The sequence below is a fragment of the Pollicipes pollicipes genome, unplaced genomic scaffold, assembly GCF_011947565.3.
Source record: "Pollicipes pollicipes isolate AB1234 unplaced genomic scaffold, Ppol_2.1 Scaffold_5983;HRSCAF=7100_pilon_pilon_pilon, whole genome shotgun sequence".
Lineage (NCBI taxonomy): Eukaryota > Metazoa > Arthropoda > Thecostraca > Pollicipedomorpha > Pollicipedidae > Pollicipes > Pollicipes pollicipes.
The window spans coordinates 7,428-28,190 of record NW_023596789.1 but is presented as its reverse complement, the minus strand read 5'-3'; the positions used below and the strand labels follow the sequence as shown (position 1 = coordinate 28,190).

Below are 20,763 nucleotides of genomic sequence, written 5' to 3'. Positions count from 1 at the left end.
CCATCTCTCCGACAGCCATCTAACCGCTGTCTCCGTCCGTCTCCGCAGCTGCGGTCGGTCGTCACGCCCGCTGTGCAGTCAGCGGAGGCGGCCGCGCCGTCCGGTCCAGTAGCGCAAGACTTCACGCAGTCCCCGCCTGGGGCCCGCCGCTGGCGCGCGAGAAACGAACGTCTGTCTTCGGTAGGGATAACCAGTACAAAACTTGTCATTGCTGTAGAGCCGGTCTCGGGCCCCGTGCCGGCTTCGTTTGTCGACCGTACCCGGACAGTGGCCCGGAGCCGTCGAAGGAATGTCCAGTGATCAGCGTCTGTCCGCTCCGTTTACCCAAAGGCCAGTCAGTTTACCGAGGGGTCCGTGCCGTTATGAGGGCGCCGCCCCGACCGCTGTGGGAAGCTATTTCCGACGCCCGCCTTCGCCGTTGATTGGTCGGCGAGGCGCAGCAACAGGCTGATGGTTGCGTGCTGGTGTATAGCTTTATTTATTAGCATAAAATGCGCGACCTCCCCTATCGGCTTGGTTTTAGTGATACGGCCAGTGACATGAACAGTGGACGCAAGCGTCCTTCAGACGAAGTCTGTTTTACCTGCGGCGGAACATGTGTAGCACATCCGCGCCGCCGCAAATTATTAATTAATCCTTGCTTTGTTCCGAATGTCCGCGAATAAATCCCGTTTGTATCGGCTGTTTGCGAGCGGCGTGCGGCGCCGCCACCGGGCGCCCAACACCGCGCTGCCCATCCGGGGTCCTGCACGCACACCACCTCAGAACGCCGCGAAGTCGGGCGGGCGCGGCGGCTGGCGTCCGGTCGGCGGGCGCGCGGGCGCCCGTCAGTCGGCCGGCGCGATGGCGGCCCGTACCTGCGGGAACAGGTGGCTAGCGTCCGGTCGGCGAGCGGGCGCGCGTCCGTCAGTCGGCCGGCGCGATGGCAGCCCGTACCTGCGGGAACAGGTGGCCGAGCGTGGCCATGTTGTTCTGCAGCACGAGCAGCAGGCGGGCCGTGAAGCGCGCCTCCAGCGGCGGGAACGAGCGGCTCGCCACGCCGGCCGCGTCGTGCGTGAAGGCCGCCGGCGACGGCACCGTCTCGCGCATGTACGCCCAGACGTCTGTCAGCAGCAGGTACACCTGGCGGCGGCCCAGGGAGGCACGCGTCAGAGGTGGAAGTACGCGTCAGAGGAGACTGGTGGAAGTACGCATCAGAGGAGGCCGGTGGAGGCACGCGTCAGAGGTGGAGGTACGCGTCAGAGGAGACTGGTGGAGGTACACGTCAGAGAAGACTGGTGGAGGCACGCGTCAGAGGAGGCCGGTGGAGGCACGCGTCAGAGGCGGAGGTACGCGTCAGAGGAGACTGGTGGAGGTACGCGTCAGAGGAGACTGGTGGAGGCACGCGTCAGAGGAGACTGGTGGAGGTACGCGTCAGAGGAGGCCGGTGGAGGTACGCGTCAGAGGAGACTGGTGGAGGTACGCGTCAGAGGAGGCCAGTGGAGGTACGCGTCAGAGGAGACTGGTGGAGGTACGCGTCAGAGGAGACTGGTGGAGGCACGCGTCAGAGGAGACTGGTGGAGGTACGCGTCAGAGGAGACTGGTGGAGGCACGCGTCAGAGGAGACTGGTGGAGGTACGCATCAGAGGAGGCCGGTGGAGGTACGGCGTCAGAGGAGACTGGTGGAGGTACGCGTCAGAGGAGGCCGGTGAAGGGCGCGTCAGAGGAGACTGGTGGAGGGCACGTCAGAAGAGGCCGGTGGAGGGACACATCAGACCGGGTCCCATCTCAATATCTACCACGAGGCTTATGGCTTCTATCATCAGGTCAACCCCGTCGGAGGCTGATAAACCAGACTGTGGACCTAACCAGAAAAGGCTTCACTCATACACGATTAAAATGCCAATGAGTCCCGAGTGTGAGAAGACTGGCGAGCGATCGCGGACGTCATATCCACCTGCCATGACGTCACACCCCTCGCCGTGGGTTACGCCGGCCCCGTGTGACGTCAGACCCACCTCGTGCGAGGTCAGCGTGGCCAGCATCTCGGGGATGAGCGTGAGCGGCGGAGGCAGCAGCTGGCCCAGCGCCATCACGTGCAGCAGCCGCTCGGTCACGTCCAGCGGGCCGGCGCTGTTGCAGGCTTGCGTCTCCTGCAACCGGCCCACACCGGCCGTCTCAGCACCGCGCTGCTCCTCTCGCCGCAGAATCAGGTCACGTACATACACAGTCATGACGTCACATGCACACAGTCGTGACGTCATACGCACACGTTCGTAACGCCACACGCACACGTTCGTGACGTCACGCGCACACCGTCGTGACGTCACTGCACACGTTAGTGACGTCGCAGCACGCGTTTACAAGTGAAGATGTCCGTGTCGACTGGGACTGGTGCGGACGAATGGCGCAAACGTGTTGTACGAACATTTTGCATTACTTGTAGCGGTTTCAGTAACTATGAACGAAGTGGCTGACAGGGCGAGCAGAAGTCATCCAACGACAAATTAATCTGCCCGCTAGGACGACAATGTGAGCATGCTGGTGATAGCTTGCAGCTTGACCATATCGCCAGAAATTCAGGCTTACTTTGCAGGAGACCCCCGTTTACGTGACTAACCGTAGTGGAGGACCAATGTTGGATGAGCGTGGCGGCAAGCGCGCGCAGCAGCACGGAGCAGTAGCAGATGGCGGGCGGCCGGCGCGCCACCAGCTCCAGCAGGCACCAGCTGACCGGGTGGTGATCGAAGAAGCGGCGCATCTCCAGGTCCCGCTCCATGGTCACCTGGCGCGCGACCCGGCCACTCGTCAGAGGCGCCGCCCGCGGCGGACGGCCGGCCGTTGGAACACGTGCGGGACGCGGCTCATAATCAAGGGGGATGAACTCGACTCCCGCGCCGCCAGTCGGAGCCACATGCAAAAGGCCAGGCTACACTACGCGCCGCAGTATGTGGGGAACGAGTGGGTTTCGCGTTCACCGCTCAGAGGAAGGTAGGGGCATGGTGACGAACAGGGATGGAGGCGACACGGGGCGGTAAGCCATCGTTAAGACAATGCAATTCATGCTCGGACATATAACTCAAGGGCAGATGCCCAGCGGCTGCCTCCATCGACTTCAAACACGGTTTCACCAGCCCACAACCCAAGCCAGCAATGGCGCGCCTGAGGAGAGTATGGGATGACCGGCGGTGACGTGCTGCTGCTGGCAGCCCTGCTACCGACTGCCACGCCAGTGATGCTGATAGTGTGGCCCGGGCCCGCGGCTCGGGGTGCCGGTGGTGTAGTGGTTCACTCGTCTGCGTTAACCACTGCGCGTCTGGGAAACCAGAGGTATGGGGTTTGGCTACCCCGCGGTTCCCGCCCTTCCTGCCAGAGTGAGAGGTAGGCAACGCCAGATAGCCTCAGCAGCTGAGTGCGTCGTAAAGCCCCAATGACACACACAGGGACCGCGGCTCGCCCACCTTCATAAACTCCTCATCTGGCCAGGGAAGGCCGTTGAACATGACGTCAGGGGAGATGAACTCCACAAGCAGCAGCGCGAGCGTGCGCGCGCCGTCCTCGGGCGCGCGCGCCGCCGCCACACAGCGCGCCACCGTCTCCACCAGCAGCTCGCAGTTGAGCCGGGCGGCGGCCGGCGGCAGCAGGGCGGCAGCCGGCCCGGGCCGGCGCCCGGCGCCGATCACACCCGCGTGGAAGACCGTGGTGTGCGCCTGCGGCACGGTCACCAGCCGCGAGAGACGCCGGTTCTCCTGCAGCAGGGGGCGGGCGGCTGGCCCAGGCGCCGGCCGGCCGCCCGCCGCCCCCAAGTACGACGCCTGGTGCGGCTGCAGCGCCGCGTGCAGCAACGCACGCAGCACGGCCGGCAGGCAGACGGGCTGCGCCGCCAGCCGCGCCAGCAGCTGCTGCGCCAGCCGCGCGCGTCGCAGCATCACCGCCGGCCGGTCGCCGCGACGCATGCAGTAAAAGAGATAGCCGACCACGCTGTCGGCCAGCGCCAGCTGCCGGCTGCCGGCCAGCGAATCGGGCAGCTCCAGCAGCGCCAGCGCCTCGACGGCGGCGTCGGCGGTGCGCAGCTCGGTCATCCGCTCGGCCAGCAGCGGCGCGCAGGCGGCGACGGCTTGCGACAGCGGCGTCTGCAGGCCGGCGGCGGCGGCCGGCGGCCGGCGTCGCTCCCAGCGCAGCAGCCGCACCACCGAACGCAGCACCTGCTCGGGCGCCGCGCTCTCGGCGGACGCGTGCCGGATCGCCTCCTCCAGCACCGACGCGAAGTTGCTCTCGAGCGCGCGCAGCAGGCGCAGCAGGGTGGCCAGCCGCAGCTGGGGCCGCTCCAGCAGGCGGCCCAGTGTGTGCGCCGCCGCCGACGCGCCGCGACTCGTGGCCGCCGTGGCCAGCAACTGGACGCAGCGGCGCGCGCGCTGGTCGTCGGCGCCCAGATGGGCGGCCAGCTGGGGCAGCGCGTCCGGCAGGGCGACCAGCAGCGGCACGTCCGGCGCCGAGCCCGGCTGACAGCCGAGCACCAGCCGCTGCAGCTCCGAGAGCACCCGCTCTGTCGGCACGCACGCACACAGCGGGGGCAGACAGTGAGTGTAGGAAGGCGGCGCACTGTCGGCCCTACACCACTGTATGGACACCGTCAGTACCGCTGTCACGCACTGTCGGCCCCACACCACTGCATGGACACTGTCAGCAACGCTGTCACGCACTGTCGGCCCCACACCACAGCACGGACATCGTCACCTACCGCTGTTACGCACCGCCGTGCGAGACAGCAGACACGCACGACAGCACAAGTTTTAAACATGGTACGGGTGAGAGCAAACACGCAGACTAACAAAGCCCCGACCACAGACTTGCCTAAAGCATACTAAGGTGGACGGGCAGGGCTTCCACGGCGCAGGTTGGTTACAAGTTGCAACAACGATCTACAAACAAGAAATGGGTGCCCCAAGTCATCATGAGTCACATCTCTGCCTCCACGGCACCTCAATGTCCCTGCAACCTCACACATCGCAGGTATGCGATCCCTCCAGTTTGGTGGATGCCTGCTCTGAGGCAGGGTCGCGTCGGTCAGACTCACCAAGCAGGTGTTCGGCGGCGCGGCGCACGTCGTCGCCGTGCGTCGAGTCCGGATCGGCGGCGCGCAGCAGCAGCTGGAGCGCGGCGAGCGCGCCTCGCTCGCAGCGCAGCACCAGGTGGACGGTGAGCGAGAGCAGTGCCTCGGCGGTGGCGAAGTAGCGCGGGATCCAGCCGGGCACCTGGGCGGCGACCGCGGCCAGCTGCGCCACCGTCACTGCGGCAGGCAGGCCGTCACGTCACCGTTACGTCACCCGTCACGAGGCCGCGTCACCGGCCGCCGACGGTGACGTCGCGGGCGGGAAACGATCAAGACGCTCGTCGCTGGATGTTTGATCAGATCTACGCCAAGAAAGCTATAACATAATGGACATATAAGATGGGATGATACGACATATAACATGAGCACCCCCAGGAAGGAGGCAATGCTCCCACAGAGAGCCGATCGAAGTTAGTGAGCCGAAGGACATCCCGTAACCAAGGCGACAGCCGCGAGGGTGCCGTTCACCGACACGACGGCGGGCCCCACCCGTGCGGAGGATCTCCGTGGAGAGCGTGTCCAGCAGCAGCGGCGACAGCCCGGCCAGCTGCAGGAAGAACGGCACCGTGGCCAGCCGCACCTCGTCCGGCGGGCCAGCTGGCGCAGCCGACGGCGACGGGCCCAAGCTCTGCTGCCGGACGCGGGGGACGCGGCGTCAGCGGCGGACGGCGCAGCGGCGGCGACGGCGGTGGCGGCGGCGACGGCACACCACACTGGGCCACTGCTGACGCCGCGCCACGGGGCAGACTCATCGCGAAACGGGCCCACACGGCTTCACAGAGCTCATCACACTGCGACACGGACTAACGCAAAGTGATGGCCAGCGCGAACAGGAACGGGCTTTCACAACGCTACCGCGATCTTACTACCGTCATTCTTATCAACTAACAGTTAAAAGATCTGCTGAAGCATTTTGCGGCCGACGCTAACAACTACATTCGCAAACACTGCAGCCTGACAACATACAGAGGGTGTGCATCGGCAGTCGATAACTTAACGGTGCCTCTGAACGCGGTATGGTGCGACAATCGGGCGAACGCGGAGTGCGGTGCTACACACGCGCGGTCCCCGGCATTTCTACCTGGATCAAGGCCTTGAGGGCGTCGCAGATTTCAGCCGAGTTTCTGGCGGCGAGATGCCCCAGGATCTGCACGACCGAGCTCCGCTTTCCCGGAGTGCCCCCTGAGGCAGCGTGCAGCAGGTCAGCTCAGCTAGAGCTGGCGTGAGCCAGAGTGTCTCACATCCCAGGCCCGCTGCCCGGACAGTGAGGTCACGACCAGGACAGTCACGCAGATCGCAGTGACATCACGCTGATCCCCGTGACGTCGCCCTGCCACCAGCTGCTGATGGAAGCAGCGCCTGCTGCACGTCCTGTAGCCTTCACACTGGCTTTTGCTACGCCCAGCACCCACAAGCTAAATACAATACGTCTTCGCCGCTACGCTGAAGCGCAGCGGGCGCGAGGCTGCTCACGCGGCGCCGGCTCCCGCTGCACAACCCGGCCGCTGACCGCGACAGCGCCGCCGCCGGCCGCTGCCGAGGCCCCGGCAGAGCCTGGCGAGACTGGCCGGCGCCGGGGCCGCCCAGCTCGGGCGGCGTCTGCTCACCGGGCGCCGCCGCCTGCTGGGCGCAGAACTCGCGCAGTCCCACGCTCAGCACGCGCTCGATGATGGTGCTGGGGAAGCAAGAGCCGATATGCGCCACCACCCAGTCGAAGTGCGGCGTGTACGCTGCCGACGTGTCTGCGGCGGACGCGGCGCGGTCAGTCGCCTGTTCAGGCCGCGGGGAAGGGGGGAGGGGGGGGGGGGTGGAGGCGGCATCGAGTGTAAGTACGCACACATGACCAGACTCAGTCGAACACACCAGCCGCGCTCATTACACTGAACACGCGGCCCAGGTTTTGCTTTGGGTTGAAATCTGGCTGTGATATTGTAAACACCATGACGGAGAGGCATCAAATGGCTGACGAACATCACTGCTGAACAAACCACGACCGTCTGCAAGGTAACTTAGTCAACCCTCAACTTAACCCACAATACATATTTAACAACACTTTATTAAACACACAGGCGCCCTCAGGCGGCCACGCAACTTCTCCAGAGTACGTTTCTAGCCACCAGCCGTACACGTGTCCCCTGGGGAGGAGGACATGTGTAGAGTGGGGGGGGGGGGGGGGGCTGTGTGGAGTGTGTGCGGGGGGGGGGGGGCATATCCCCGCCGATGGCGCGGCGCTGGCCGGGACTGACCGAGCAGCGGCTTGATGCAGACGTCCGTGTCGTGACGCACGCACAGCACGGTCACGTGGATGAGCGCGCGCGTGGCCGGGCAGCACAGCCACAGCTGCACCAGGTCGTTCAGGCCGGCCGAGTGCGGCACGTGCGCGCGCGCCGAGTACCGGGACGACAGGCGACCTGGCCGCGAGTCGGGCGTCAGTGCGGGCTCGACGGCGCCGCTCACACGTGGAAGCAGCCGAGACGGCCCACGCCACGTCAGGACCGGAGCGGCAGGCCACCGGCGCACGTCAACAACAGACGTCCGTCGGCATGGCAGGATTATACCAACGGACAGGGACTCCGGGCTCGGATACGCAGCACCGGGCTTCTGGACGGCGATGTGTCCAAGAGGCCCCAGAATCACGCCAGCGATCCAGTTCGCCACGTTCGAGCTGAGCCCACCGGCCAGGTTACCTGCTACCTCCAGGCATATTCAACACGCCACGTTCGAGCTGCGCCCACCGGCCAGGTTACCTGCTACCTCCAGGCATATTCACCAGCTGCTGCTACCCGAGCGGCCCAGCGGCCAGCGCGGTCTACCGGCCCGCCTAGCGCCGGCCAGCCGCTGTCGTCGGTGCGCTTCGCGGGCGGAGGGGCGGGGTCCGCACACGTGCCGTACCGAGCAGTTCGAGCGACCAGGCCGAGATGACAGGCGCCCAGGTGTGCGGGTTGGCCTCCAGCAGGCCGGACAGCGCCTGACTGATCTCGCCCACCAACTCGTCCTCGCCGGCCGCCGCCGCGCTCTCCGGCACGTCACCCTCCTGCCGCAAAGCACGCGCCCGACTCTCGTGATGGCGACACAGTCGGCAGTGGCGGCAGCGACGGCAGCGACGTAATCGTCGCTGATGGAGACGCCGAACACAGCAACTTCTTATCCAATGACTAGGCACGTGTTTGAGCTTGAGCCATGCGGATGCAAGCTAGGAGCAAATCCGGTGTTACGAGTTCGTCACTAACGCATGGCTTACGAAACAAAGGAAGCTCAATGTCCATAGTCAGAGGCCTAGTCGGTGTCAAAACGGACCCCAACGGACACAGCCAGACGCGCGCCACGCTTGTTCCCATCAACAGACGCGGAATACCACCACGTCCGCTGGCCAGCACCTACCTCCAGTTTGGCGACGAACTGAGCCGTGCAGCCGTCCAGCACCGAGCTGAGGTACTCAAGGCCGGCGTCGCGCGCGGCCGGCAGGCTCTTCAGCAGCCGGAGCGCGATGTGCGTCAGCTCCGGCTGGCTGAGGCGCGTCTCGTTGGTGGCTGCCTTCAGGAAGCGGCGCAGCTCGTCGCGCAGGCCGTCCGGCCGCTCGGCCGCCGTGGCCGCGGCCGCCATCGTCTTCCGCTCGGCGGCAGGCGGCGTCGCGCGATCCCACGACGTCACAGGTACGGCAGTGTGGCGCGCGCTGATCTGAGGGTGGCAATGTGGTCAAAACATACATTGTGTGTTGATATAACATACATAGCATCATGTGTTGATACCTGTTGCAACCAAGTGAGTTGCTGCTCTTTATTCTTGATTTTGGAGCTTTCTGGACCAACCCACAACATGTCTTTATTTATTTTTTTTATAACAGAAGGGGAATTTTGATAATGGAAAGGTCAAGGGGTATGAACACAGCCATCAGTGAGAGACATGGAAGATCCCTACCTTTGCAAGAAAAGCTTTCCTTTCATACAACTTAAACAGAACACTGCAAAATCATAGACATTAATGTGCATTTGCAAACACACCCATGATGCTCAGTGTGCACTGATACTGCTCCGTGCCTCACATAGCTCTGGTGAAATTGTCAACAACTTGTCATGCCATATGTCTTCTCAACTTACTTTATTCATGGTTATAATTTAAGTGAAAATTGTTCATGTCACTTTAAACATGCAATCACAGCTGTCTTTATTATATATCTTCTCAACTTACTTTATTCATGGTTATAATTTAAGTGAAAATTGTTCATGTCATTTTAAACATGCAATCACAGCTGTCCCAAACAATCTTGAATGCAAGTGCCATGATCATAACCAATGTATGTGATGTCACAAAGAATCCTAGCTGGATGTGTTAGCAGAACACCATACCTTCTGTTCATAAGTAACTCTCATGATAACTGCATGTGAGACACCAGGATTTATGTCCACACATATGATGTCTACCCCAATGATAGAAACTGAAAATTACTCTGTTTGAAACATAAAGGACACATTTACCTCACCCACCATTGCTCCTTGGCATGAAAACTGGTCACTTTATAAGTAAACCTTTTGCATCATTTCTGGCTCACTTTGATCCAGTCTGCATCTTATCACTGAGGTACTGCACAAATCAAAAGTAGTGTAATCTGTGGGCTAGGATATCATGAGCAGCACTGACAGCATTTATTCTTTGCTGTTAGACTTTTTGCAAACCCATCCCACACCCTTCACCTCAGTGCCTGTTACCATAGGTATGCTCTATTGATCAGACATAGTTCCTTTTGTACCAAAAGTATTGCTGTTATGCTACAGGGCTTTTCATGAATTGTTTCCTATTCACCATTTATTGTTAGAAATATCTTTTCATTTGATTATTCAAAATATTTTGGCAGGTATATATTTGAATGTGTGTATAGAAAGATGAATTCGGCACATTGCACACAAATAACCATTTATCCTCTTTCACAATAAAATAAATGTTCCTGTATGTTGAAACTGGGATTGAACAGTGAAAAACATCCCAAATAATGAATCCAGATGCTGTAAAATGTCCAGACTGTGTCATTGAGGTTTAATCCCACATTCAGATGCCAAGACTATCTGACATCACCTCTCATCCTGACAGTGGTTGGAGGAGCAGACACCATGGTTTCAGAATGGTCAGAATGTGACTTGGGTGTTGCTTTAAAGCTAGATAAAGGTGAGACTCAATCCCATTATAATAAGAAACCAACAAGTATGTCACACATCCCGTAATGAGCATGCACTGAACACCAAAGTCACAAAATGGTGCGTGCCACGTGTATTAACTCACTCTGTTTCACACTCAACGCGTCGAACAACCCCTAATCATCCATCACCAGCTCTTGCACGCAAATACCAGTTTGCATTACACTACTAAACCGCACAGCAAATACAACGCCTGCCCCCGACTCAACCAATCCCCCAAACCTAAAACGTCAGTAAATCTTGGCGGGTGGAGAAATCATAAATGGAGTAGATGCGCCATAAATGTACCAGAATGTAACTGCCAATTATTTGCGTAATATTTATTATTTTTTGTGTTGGCTTGTTAGCATTTACAATTTCTAACGAAATAAATGCTTTAGATTAGCTATCACAAAACATCGAATTTAGCCACCGCAGCTATTTTGAGCTCTAAATTTGCATTGACATGCTGTTCTATATATAAATATACTAAAAATCTGGTTGCTAATTCGCCGGAGCAACAATATTTCACGAGTTTGAGCACCAAGACCAGTTGGATGGAAATGAATGTTTCCCAGTTTGCGCACCTTATGACATATGACGAACCATAAAATCACATCATATGACATGCTAATATCATGAATAATTCGATGAACGCCCATGCAATATGCTGAACTTCAACATAAAGCCTCGTCGATGTTGTCAAATTTCCTTGCGGCCACAGTTTTAGGGGGGATTGAGACGAAGTAAAATAATCACGGATGAAAATGCTGTTCGGGCTGCCGTGCTCGTCCAGGTCCTGTCCCGGTAGTTCATTTGGTAGAGCACCAATTTGCAAAACACTGAAGACCTGCAATTAAAAGATCCCGGCAATTCCAAGGAGAGAATTCGGGTTTTGACGCCTGATGGCTAATAGCCCATTATCCAACCCCTCTCAGCGCTCAATAACACCTGACGACGACCGGAGAGTTAACTTGCTGAAATACTGTGTGTCCACTTATACACGAAACTAATATGATAGCTCAAGTATTTATTCCATCCGTGGTCATTGAGAAGTTACCAACCAAGGTGATAAATAACAACCGTGAATATACAACAGTATTTCTCTTTGCAGCGTTTTAGCGAACAGTTCGCAATGCACTCTGAGCTTACCTTGCATTAAATTGTGTTTACGTCCTAGAGCAAAGGAGTGCGCGGGGATCATTGCCTACTGCCGTTCGTAAGTCCCCATTGTGGCTGCCAGAATATGCCTATGTATCGGTAACAAGGCCTTTTCAGATTCAACAGTTCTCCCTGATGGCTACTGGTCTATATCGAGCAGCTCCAGCATTACTATGGTGGCTCTGTGAGTGGAGAACCGGATGAAGCGTCCGTAGCACGTGACGAATGCGCCAGTATTTCTCTCAACAAATCAGGAAAATATATATTATGCCGTGGTCGTATGACGATCGCCAAATGGTGTCTTGCTTTGTCATCTCAGGTATGAATGCCATGTAAGGGTGTTGAAGATTAGCTCTTTTGTGTTCAACTCCACTCAGCTGGAGGAGATGGTGAGGCAGAAGTTTACTATGCAGCCTGCTGAATATTCTTTATGATAATGACTTGCTTTTTCTTCTGTGAGGGACTTGAGCCTATCAGTGACTTGAGCCTTGTGTTAAAGAGATGAGGCTTGCTCATATCCTACAATTTGAGTTGCCTTAGAACAAGAAACAGCTCCAGTCCAGGAGATGGTATTGTAATCCCTTCAAACCATGGGGACCTACAGCATTGCCACTTGTGCAAGCTGTTTTTTATGCTATGGAACAAATCATCACCATGAAAAACCAGTACCAGGTGGTAGTGATCGGTCACTAGGCTGGTGTAAGACATGGTGAAAACTGGCTTGGTTATAAACAGTCAAAAGAAAATTTAGATGTGTATAAAGAAACTAAGTTTTGCATTTATAATCCCCTTTATATTTTGCATATATTATGCTATTTCTGGGCCAATATCTTCAAATGTATGATGATATGTAACAAGAGGAAACCTGACAATCTAGGCACACTGAAACTTGAACAGCTATGCTTAAAGATAGCAGTGATTTTAAGAGTTGTTCACACGTGAACAAAAATTGATGTTCAGTTATAAATACTTTCAAAATACCACTGAACAACATGTCTTATAATTCACAACTGGTTCTGAAAGACAGCTTAAGGGTAGCTACCTAGTTTATGTATGAAAGATGCATATGAAGCATATCATAGTTTTTCCATGTGTATTGTCTCTTATAGGTATGGTAGATGCTTTAGATAGTTATATTACCATGCCTACTTATATATTTATATTAAAAACTTCATATTTCATATGCTTAAAGTATTTTATGCATATGACATTGTACAAACCAGCAACATTTGGATCAATAGCAGTTTTCATGATGGAACAAATGCAGGACTAATTCAAATATTTATGTCAATGCTGGGACATGTCTGAACTCAATGAGAAAATCAGGATCAGCATGAATTCTCCAATACTTAGATGCCATTTGCATGAATAATTTTGAGATCAGGTGACTGGAGTGCACTGGAAGGGACATGGCTGGTATTTAAAAAAGCAGTTATGCAGGCATGAACCAAACCAATGGTAGTTTGGGGCAAAACATGTTTTAGCCTATGATATTTGTTTTGAGAGGAAAATAAGCTGTGGGAACTCATGGTAATGGCTCTGATCATTGTACTGGGGCATTTCTTTTTCATTTCTTTTAGAAGAAAGAAATGTTTGCCAAGGTACAGTTGGGCACCTATTCACAACAAACATGACTTGGTGATGACCTGGCACCAAACATGTTCTGGATAAGGCTTTGATGGGTTTGAATAAGTGCTCATTTTCTTTAGCATAGTCAAAGAAGTCACAACATAACATTTATATTTTGGTGAATATTGACAGCATGGAGCTGGATATCATGCCTGTGCCATTTCCATTGCCCAGCCCTGAGTTAAGCCACATCCCATGTGGGCATTCAAGAGCTGATTGAAAAGCAGCAGTGATCACTTCCTGGGCAGCCACTGACACACCTTTGAGTTGCCCAGTGATAAGATTGCCCATTGATTTTGAGGCACTATATTCCACCTCATCAGGCAGTTAGTGTCAGATCTTTATCAAACCCATTTGCATTTGCTTGTCAGACAGCAATCATTTAAATGTTCAAAGATTGTGAATCCCTAACTGCATTGAAAGGTGTGGATCCCAGGGTGGCACCAAGGTGGACATGACCAGCTGCACAGCCTGGCCTACAGGTTTGCTTATGCCTGAGACCTGTTCCCATCTGGATAGGATGGGGGAGGGAAGTTCTGGCATCCTGCAGTGTTGCAGGAAATGCCTACTGCTGCCATAGCATGCATGCAAATATGGCATTATTGCAGTTCAATACTTAAACTCCTTTTACTGAACAGTGCTTACTGATATGACAAGTGACAACTATGAAGGCTGTTAAAGCTTAAAAAGTGCCAGTTATGGGATAACACACTTGACTGTTGGCCTTGCTTGTAGTCAACATAAATGTTATTTGCTCAAATAGTTACTCAAGCCAGGACAACTTTTAACACACATATCAGACCAATGGCAGTTTGCACTGCCTAGCAAGCAATTCAGCACTCATATGTATTCACAGTCTTGGAAGCTAGATAGTTAATCATCTCGCGTGGTCGGTGGTCGAGTAATGGCGCGCTCTCCGTGCCGTGCCGTCTTCAGCCCGCGCTCTCCGTGCCGTGCCGTCTTCAGCAGTGCCGTGCCGTCGTGCCGTCCGTGGTCACGGTCCACGGCCCTGACCAGCGGACCACCGCACCTTCACGCTGCCCGTCCGTAACCCGCCGCCCGCAGTGCCGGCCGCGTCGCCTCCATGGACGCCGACAGCTGGTCGCAGCGGCTGCGGAAGCGCACGCAGCATGCGACGCCGCCGTCGGCGGCCGGATGGGCCAGCGCGGCGCCGGCCAAGCGCCGCCGGCCGGCCAGCGGCGGCCGGCGGCGCAGCGAGCGGCGGCGCGCGCCGCCGGCCGCCGAGCCCCGGCCGCCGGCGGCACCGCACATCAACGGCCTGCCCGAGGAGGTGCTGCTCTACCTGCTGGCGCACCTGAACGTGCGCGACAGGATCCGCGTGCGCGCCGGTACGGGACGGGCGGCTGCGTGGGGGGAGGCGGGGACGCCGGGTGCTCCACTGGGGGAGTCATGCCGACTGGTGACTGCTGGTGGTGTGACGCTGAGCTGACCGACTGGTGCCAGGTGATGGCCGATGGCGGTGCCGCTGGTAGCGGCGGTGCCGGATAGGTGACCGCTTGCAGTGTACGACTGCTCACCGAGCTGCTTGTAGCAGGCGCCTGTCGGAGAGTGTGCCGCCGCTGGAGCGGACTGTTCATGACAAGCGTCTGCTGACAGCGTGACCGCTAGACTGAGCTGCGTGCGCGTGTGTCAGGTCGCTCTCCGCAGTATACGGCGTCTGTAGAGCGCTGTGCCTGTGCCTGACAGTGTGCCGCCGCTGGAGGGAGCTGTGCCAGCTCAGCCTTCGCTCAGTGCGTCAGATCAACCTGAACCGGTACTTCGGCCCGATGCACCTGCAGCGGCACCCGGTGCTGACCGACCAGCGGTTCAAGCATGTGCTGCAGCTGCTGCCGAACCTGCAAAAGCTGGAGCTGGGGCCGGCCGGCGCACGGCTCTCCCGCAACGGCATCCTCAGCATCGGTCAGTGCGCGCCGGCCCGCGCCCGACGTCCGCGGCAGGCTCGGCAGGCGGCCGCCGGATTTCATGCATGGACGCTCGTTGAGCGGCGTCGCTGCTGCGGCAGTCCGTTTGCAACGGAGGGACGGAATTCGCGGTACCAGGGAATCTGGCGGAGACGCTTGCTATGGGCGACTGTACCCTGTCGATTGGTGTCAATTTACAATTGGGCAACCGACAATTGGCCAACCGGTATCACCTGTGTCACCTCACCGACTTCAGTGCTTAGTGCTGTTTGCACCAATTGATGACGCACAACTTTTCTTGGTTTGGAATTTCCTTTGTTCAACAAAAGCGTGACGATGAGGGCAGATGGGCTGTACAGACCTGCGCTGGTGACGGGACTAGAGATGCAGATTTTCAGCCCGCCAACCCGCCAATTTCTGACCCGCAAGTGCCTGCGGGCTTTTAGCTGGGCCGTGGGCTAGACTTGGCAAGCATTTGCGGGCCAAACCTTGTAGCGGGCAAACGAATGTATTTTTGTTATTCACTGAGCTTTAAAATCATGCCAAAACGGCAGAAGAATATATTTTTGTTATTCGTTACGCCTTAAAATCATGACAAAACCAGATTGTGCTGCCAGACACAAATTATGAAACAAACGTTTCTAATTTTTTAACAGGAGTGACGACGGTGACAGAAATCCCATGGCATACATGGCACACCAGTTAACCAGGATGCACAAATTGAACAGCTTTAAGCAAACATTTCACAGAAAAATACTACAATAACAATTAAAATTTTGAAAACCTTAGCCGGATTTCATTGAGCGTCAATTAGAACAGTCCTTTCAATAAACACACTGCATTTGGCTATTGTTGTGAGAGTGTGTTGCACTCAACCTTTCTTGGGTTACACAAAATCATACCTCACAAATCGCAATCAATATCCGTGATTAATGCAGTGATGCATGAGAAAGTGTGAGTCCTTCATTGCCTCATTGAGTCCTCATGAGTCCTTCATTGCCATAGGTTCACTCACTTGTCAGTACAGCCAACAGTTACTGGCGATCAAATGCGCAACAGTTGCCAAGACTGGAAAAAGTGCTGGCGTAGGTTTGTTTATCTATCCGAAGAAGACGCGATTTGCGACCACAACTGCAGGGGACTTGCACAGTACCGTTTCCCGTACCGTGATTGTCACCATTTTTAACGGATTTTTCACGATGGCTTTTGTTCGGTCGTTTTTGTTTGGTTTTTGCAATATTTATATCTGTATGCAGCCCTGTGTGTAAAAATCATCTGTACATATGACGTCAAGGAGGCATTCAGAAAAATCGAAAGTTGCGGTCTGCAGGTTATGTGAACTGTAGAATGAGTTCGTGGAAATTGTTTTTATAACTTTTGTTTGCTTCCATAGAAGTTTTTCTGCAGCCATATGTTACTTTATTTGATGACATCGCTAAACGTCAGTGATGTCACTGGAGGGGCAAACATTCGTGGCTTTCCTTGCTCTCAAGCCGCAAGACATAAGCGGCGATATCACGTAGTAACAGTTGAGGTCATTTCAACGCAGTCTGAAGCAGCGGAGGTGCTCTGATTTTCAAGTTGAATCACGTGCGCTACCGGGACGCCCGTCACGTCCTGCTGAGCCGCTTCACAGACATTGGCGCCGTCTAGCGCCGGAAGTCGAGTACGAAGTGTGGCGATATCACGTAGGACGTCGCATGAGCTGTATCACATAAGGCATAAGCGCGAGCTGCGCCCATCCGATGTTGAGGTACCCCCTGCACTTGGTCGCTGCTGTTCTAGTCACTGATGTCCTCGCGTCTGTTGCATGTGTCGGCAGGCAAGCTGTGTCCGCAGCTGATTGACCTGGACATCAGCTGCCTGCGGATGTCGTTCCGAGCTCTGGAGAACCTGTGCCGCAACTGTCCCCGGCTGCAGCGGATCAATGTACCGCAGCTCAACTTCAAGGAGCAGAACCTGGAGGTGCTGCTCAAGTGAGTGCGCGATGTCGGCAGGCCGGACAGAGGGCGTCCGGTGGAGGGCAGTTACCAATAGCAGGGGAGCATTGGTTCGTAGAGGTGACTTTAACTTCGACTCTTCGTTTTACGGAATGTTTGAGACGAAGAGCTGGTATCATGGATTGCGTAGTGATCGGACGGTCGCCCATGTGTAGGGTGTTGGTATTCACACCAGGTTTCGGCCTGTTATCTCTCCGGTCGACGTCACCTGGTAATGAGCAAGGTATGTGTGGGTGTATGTTTCGTCAGACGGCTTCACGATCGCAGCTGTTTCCGTCACTGTGTCGGCGTTGTAGCCATAGTTCACGGAGCGATCATGCCCAGGGAATAAACAGCACGTCTTTAGCCGTGTCACCCACACGCCGAACATGACCCGGGCACTCTTGCTCCCCTCGACACGGGCAACCCTCCCCGGACGTCGGCCACCGCGAGCTGCCCCGAGCTGCCCTCCGTGACCCCGCCGCTGGCGGCCCCGTCCAGGTACCTGACGGAGCTGCGCATCCTGGAGCTGGTGTCCACCAGCGTGACGGGAGACTGCTTCAGCCTGCTGCCGGCGTCGGTGCGCAAGGTGACACTGCGCGCGTGCCCGCGCATCCGCGAGCACAACTTCTGCCTGGTGGGCGACCGGTGCGCGCAGCTGGAGGAGCTCTGCCTCAGCCAGACGCGTGTGACGTCACACGACATCAAACACATCGCCGCCAGGTGCGGGGCCGCGCTCGCCGCCGCGCGCGTGGCGACGGGTGGGGTTCGAGGGCAGTGGCTGGTGCGGACCGGGCTGCGTTGTGTCAGAGCTCGAGATGTTGGGTGGAAAATGACACATCTTGTGTGGATTTTCTGTTTTTAGCATTTTAGTGGTGGTCTCCCATTCGGGCATGGATTGAATTGTCCGCCGGTTGCGATCTCCTTTGCGGCTTTGGCAAAGACAGTTCTGTCTCCGTGGCACCTTTTGATGATGCGATGTCGACGCACAGCCAGGCTGTCGCCACCATACCCGGCGTGGGGACGGGCGGGATGTGGGCGCACTGTGTCGTCGCAGGGCAGACCTGCGGGTCGGTGTTGGGCGCAGACGTGTCTTGGACAGCGGAGGGCTGGCGGCCGTATCACCTCTGACCTTCAGCTGACCTGGCCCAGGTGTCGGAACCTGCGCCACCTGGACATCAGCGGCTGCAACCTGGTGCAGCCGGAGGAGTTCCTCGAGCTGATGCCCAATGTGACGTCACTGGCTGCCGGCGCCTGCCCAAACATCAACAAGAACACGTTTCGCGCGCTGGTCAGCTACTGCACCAAGCTGGAGCGGCTGGACTTGCGAGGTGCGCCGCCGCCGGGCGGGGAAGGGGGGGGGGGCGGCAGCCGGCGGCAGGGGCCGCTCGGCACTGCGCGGCCCCAACTGCCCGCCAGCCGCGTGCCAGGGGCGCATGCGCCAGTGGGCACTTGGCGGATGCGGTCGTGTTGATATTATACAGCTCGCTGTTGTGAAGTCTGCCGCGGCCGCGACGTGTCGCGTCCTGCCCCAGCCTGGCGGCCGCCTGCCGGTGACCCCGGCCCGATTCTGACTGGCCGCCGCTGACTGACCGGTCCGCCCCGTCTGCCCGCCAGGCGGTGCCTCGCACAAGTACGTGCCGGCGGCCGGCCTGCAGCTGCTCTGTCGGCTGCCGCTGCTCTCCTGGCTGGATGTCAGCTACCAGAACGAGGTGACGGACGAGGTGCTGCGCAGCCTGGCCAACTGCGCCCGGCTCGCCACGCTGCTGCTGCGGGAGAACTACAGCGCCCGCTCCCCCTTCACCGAGAAGGGCCTGTTCGAGTGAGTGGTGCCGGCGGCCGCGGCAGGCGTGCGGGGCCGCGGGGGCCGGCCGCTCCCCTGCCCGGCACGGTGGTGGTGCGGCAGTCGGAACATCGGGTAGTCGGCCGACAAAGTGCAGCTGTTTCGCAGCATCTGCTGCTCCTCGACTCCCTGGTAGAAAGAGTGCCTTGCCTGTGCCGTGTGCAAAGTGACGCAACGGGGAGATTTCAACGGTGCGGTCTATGGACCGTGTGACCCCGTGCTTCAGTCGTGACAGTAACAGTTGTTTCGCCTGCCTATGGCCTGTCCGTTGTCCATTGGTGACGTGTGCCACCGTCCGTGTAGTCTGTGTGTGGACGTTCCTTTGCAGTCCGTCGGTGACGGGTGTGATGCCTCCGTTGCAGTCCGTCGGTGACGGGTGTGATGCTCCGTTGCAGTCCGTCGGTGACGGGTGTGATGCTCCGTTGCAGTCCGTCGGTGACGGGTGTGATGCTCCGTTGCAGTCCGTCGGTGACGTGTGTGGCGCTCCGTTGTAGTCTGCCGGTGACGTGTGACGTTCCTTTGCGGTCCGTCGGTGACGGGTGTGATGCTCCGTTGCAGTCCGTTGGTGGCGTGCGGCGCTCCATTTCAGTCCGCGGGTGACGGATGTGACGCTCCGTTGCAATCCGTCGGTTGACGTGCGTGACGCTCCGTTGCGGTCCGTCAGTGACGTGTGACGCTCCGTTGCAGTCTGTCGATGACATGTCGGTCGCTGGCTTCGCTGGACGTCAGCTGCGTGCAGTGCATCTCGCGTCAGCTGTACGACTCGCTGGTGTCGAACCTGCCGGCCGGGCGCCGCCTGTCGCTTATCGTCGGCGGCACCGACCTGGAGCAGCTGTATCTGGCCGAGCCGGACGACGACCGGGTCAAGCTCTGCCAGGGCAGTCCGGCGCCCGACTACCCGGCCGTCATGCACGACGACCCGTCGTCGAGCGATGACTCTGACTCGACGGGCCGGAGGAGGAGCGCTTCGCCGACGTGTTCATCGACTGGCTATGGCTCAACAACGCACTGTGGGCCGTGTAGCCGGTCGCCGGGCCGCCGCCGGCTGCACCGCAATGGCGCGCCGCCCGCGCGCGGCGGTGGCGAAGCCGACCGGACGCGTCGGGCGCCGCCGGAGAGCGGCCCCTGCCCGCCCTGCTCCTGCTCCTGCTCCTGCCCGCTGCCCGCTGCCGCCGGCCGGTCAGGCGAGGCGCGCTGCCGGGACGCCCGCTCGGCCGCCGTCGGGTCGCGGCAGAGCCAGCGGGCTCGGAGGGACACGCCTCCGCCGCCGCCTCCGCGGCGCGGGGCTGTAGTGGCGGGTGGCAGCTGCCACGTGTGCGCTGTCCGTGACAGTTATTCCCGTCGCTGGGCTATGTCGGCTGCATATGCTGTACTGCGCGCTGGTCAGTCTTGAGTGTATGGTGTTGCATACGGCCTGCGCGTACGTTGTGTGATGCGTAAACGCTACCGTGTTTTGCATTTATTGTCCGTGGATTTCGATTGTTGTTGTGTTTTCGTGCTGTTAGCCGACACAGAAAGGAATCATCATACGATGCGGCCCAGATCTTACCGCCGTGCTAAATTGTCCTGATGTTTTGAACTTTGAGGAACGTTAGAAACTTCTGTACAGAAGGCCGGGTTTCTTTCGAAATTTTCGCTTCTTCGTATTATGTCGTGGATCCGGTGATAATGACTTAGATCGATAAATATCATGCATTCCCGCACGAACGCGGTGCGTGTCGGAGCTCACAGACTGGGATTGCGAGCGGTCTGTACATTCACGGAAGAGAGTCCTTGTGTCTACTTTGTGGTTGCCGTATTCGTATTACGCCTTTGGAAATATTATTTGTTAAGTTGTTTTAAGACATTTTGTTAAATAAAAAGAACTTCCTGCTGTTCTCATTTATTTCGGGTTGATTCGAAGGAATAACACTGGAGCGGTCTGAGACGGGCGCCACCGTGATCACGCCTGTGCCATCTGGAAAACAGG

At 57.4% G+C, this 20,763-nt stretch overlaps 2 protein-coding genes across 2 annotated transcripts; one reads left to right on the top strand and one right to left on the bottom strand.

Annotated features, from left to right (window-relative positions):
* Positions 1-856: 856 nt before the first annotated feature.
* On the bottom strand, positions 857-9,686 carry LOC119104159 (integrator complex subunit 5). The gene is made up of 14 exons (XM_037227841.1): positions 9,568-9,686; positions 8,474-8,770; positions 7,985-8,126; positions 7,339-7,503; positions 6,700-6,834; positions 6,174-6,274; positions 5,582-5,723; positions 5,169-5,269; positions 4,170-4,253; positions 3,669-3,728; positions 3,441-3,542; positions 2,600-2,764; positions 1,998-2,132; positions 857-1,122 (listed from the first exon to the last, which is right to left on the bottom strand). Exons 1-14 carry the CDS (start codon positions 9,577-9,579, stop codon positions 907-909), a joined length of 1,857 nt encoding a protein of 618 aa, XP_037083736.1. The 5' UTR covers positions 9,580-9,686; the 3' UTR covers positions 857-906.
* A 4,635-nt stretch (positions 9,687-14,321) lies between these two features.
* LOC119104161 (F-box/LRR-repeat protein 2-like) lies at positions 14,322-19,744 on the top strand (the record flags this gene model as incomplete). Its single annotated transcript, XM_037227842.1, has 7 exons — positions 14,322-14,399; positions 14,758-14,970; positions 16,795-16,948; positions 17,453-17,674; positions 18,104-18,282; positions 18,569-18,773; positions 19,482-19,744. Coding segments are annotated over exons 2-7 (1,156 nt in total), but the record flags the coding sequence as incomplete, so codon positions are not given.
* Positions 19,745-20,763: the final 1,019 nt, after the last annotated feature.

Excerpts from the sequence above, each read along its gene's own strand:
- LOC119104159 (XM_037227841.1), bottom strand. Across the intron at positions 5,724-6,173 it reads CCCTCAAGGCCTTGATCCAG|CAGAGCTTGGGCCCGTCGCC; the intron begins GTAGAAATGCCG and ends CGCGTCCGGCAG. Across the intron at positions 1,123-1,997 it reads CCACGCTGACCTCGCACGAG|GTGTACCTGCTGCTGACAGA; the intron begins GTGGGTCTGACG and ends GGCCGCCGCCAG.